Source organism: Dendrobium catenatum, unplaced genomic scaffold (assembly GCF_001605985.2).
Source record: "Dendrobium catenatum unplaced genomic scaffold, ASM160598v2 fragScaff_scaffold_1398, whole genome shotgun sequence".
Lineage (NCBI taxonomy): Eukaryota > Viridiplantae > Streptophyta > Magnoliopsida > Asparagales > Orchidaceae > Dendrobium > Dendrobium catenatum.
In genome coordinates this window covers 744,021-745,874 of record NW_021319860.1, presented here as the reverse complement: position 1 = coordinate 745,874, position 1,854 = coordinate 744,021, and the positions used below count along the sequence as shown (strand labels likewise).

At 40.6% G+C, this 1,854-nt stretch overlaps 1 protein-coding gene across 1 annotated transcript in view; it reads right to left on the bottom strand.

The window, feature by feature from the left end:
* Nucleotides 1-747: 747 nt before the first annotated feature.
* The window catches only part of LOC110105579 (glutathionyl-hydroquinone reductase PcpF), a 20,500-nt gene continuing 19,393 nt past the window's right edge, over nt 748-1,854 (bottom strand). Inside the window, exons 2-3 of the mRNA XM_028699833.1 lie at nt 1,328-1,739; nt 748-1,194 (exon numbers count right to left, since the gene is read on the bottom strand). Coding sequence (XP_028555666.1) covers nt 750-1,194; nt 1,328-1,739 — 857 coding nt within the window. The 3' untranslated portion in view covers nt 748-749. The remainder of the gene's footprint in view (nt 1,195-1,327; nt 1,740-1,854) is intronic.

The window sequence follows — 1,854 nt, the reverse complement described above, 5'->3', positions numbered from 1 at the left end:
TTCTATTTATATAGTTTAATACTTATAGCTTTTAATATTACATACCATGTTATTTTTATTTATTTTAATAATAATCTATTATCTACTAGTATTTAAATGAAATGAATTATAAGTGGTATGTAATATAAATTAAAATATTTAAATGTGTTAAATTGTACAATTATGAAATATATAGGTGGTATATATCTAAATATGTTACTAACGAATTAATCAATTTGATGTGATGTGAATTCAAGTTTGAAACTAAATAAAATAGTTCACGAGTTAATGGAAGAATATCATCATAATTTTTTAATTTGAGATTTAGTTGTTTAATAAATGATATATCCACAATATTATACTAAATATTAGGTTAAATATATTTAAACTAAATTATATATATATTAATTATATTTTAATTCAAACTTAAAACTAATATGCCACCTGGTATTCATAAAAAATTATATGATAACATAGTATACAAATTATATGAAGAAGAATATGATAATTATTTAATTTTTTTTAAATTAATATAACATATGAGGAATTTTTACCATATTAATTTCAAAATAAATTTAATGATTTTAAAATTGATCTTTATAGAGCTTTTATCAAGCTAAACCTGACACAATTTGTATTCAAATTTCATTAATTAAACTCCAACAAGTTTTTACATAATTATTAATTAGCATCTCTACCTTCATTGTGATCTCTTTATTTAAAACAGACCAATCCGCAAGCTCTGCAAATGGCTACTCCTTGTAGAAAAATCAAGCAGCTTGTGGCAAGGGATCTCTGCGTGTCGAAGAAAGATATTCTCTATTATGCGGCTTGGAAAGCAATTCGGCCTCTGAAGCAGAATCGGGGAGAAGGGGACGAATGCCGCTAGGGTTCAAGGGGAACAGAGTCCCATAATACGAATCGACGATGGCGCCGAAATGGCAAGTATCTGCAACCTTAGGCATCTGGTATATCTCTCGTGTATATCCATGGAGGTTAGGGTACTCAACCAGCTTCTTCTTTGTGCACCTGAAGAGGACGTTGTACACCAGATCGAAGCGGATCAGTGTGGTGAAAAGGCACACGTCTGCTAATGTGAGCGTATCGCCGCAGAGGTAGCGGGAAGAAGATAAATGCTCCTCGATCGCATCCATGGCGGCGAAGAGCTCGGAAGCGGCGGCGTCGTAGGCCTCCTGGCTCTGCGCGAACCCGCATCTGCCGAATATGAAAAAAAGAAACTGGGTTCTGTGATGAACTCAACTTGATTTTTATTTTATAATAAGACTACCTTATGATGGATGTTAAACAACTAGATTAGAACAGACTGCGTTTACCCGCATCTACCTACCTGTAAACGCCGTTGTTAATCTTGGGATAAACGATCGCATTCCAATGTTCAATCTGCCGCCGGAGGTGATCCGGCGCGAGATCATCCCCGCCAGAATCAAGCGCGTTGAAGAACTCGACGATGCCATAGCTTTCATTGCAGACGACGTTTCTAAGCTCCGAGTCCCAAAGCATCGGCACTGTCGACCGACCATCATACCCGCCGGGCCGAAGCGCGTATACGTCTCTTAAGGTGCGGCAGCCACCGGGGTAATCAGGAGATTCAAATTCCCATAATCCGTCTCTGCCGGGGACGACGAGGGAGACGGGGATGAGCGATTCGAGGGATCGGAGGGCGCGGACGAGAAGGGTGCGGTGGGCCCAAGGGCAGGAGAAGGCGGCGTAGAGGTGGAGGCGAAGGGGACGGGAGGTGAGGTAGTGGGCGGGGACGGAGGGGAAGGGGGAGGAAGGGCGGGAGTAGGAGCCGGAAGGGGTGGAAGGGGCGAGCTGGCGCATCATGAGATGCCAGGCGGAGGACCAGGAGGAGCG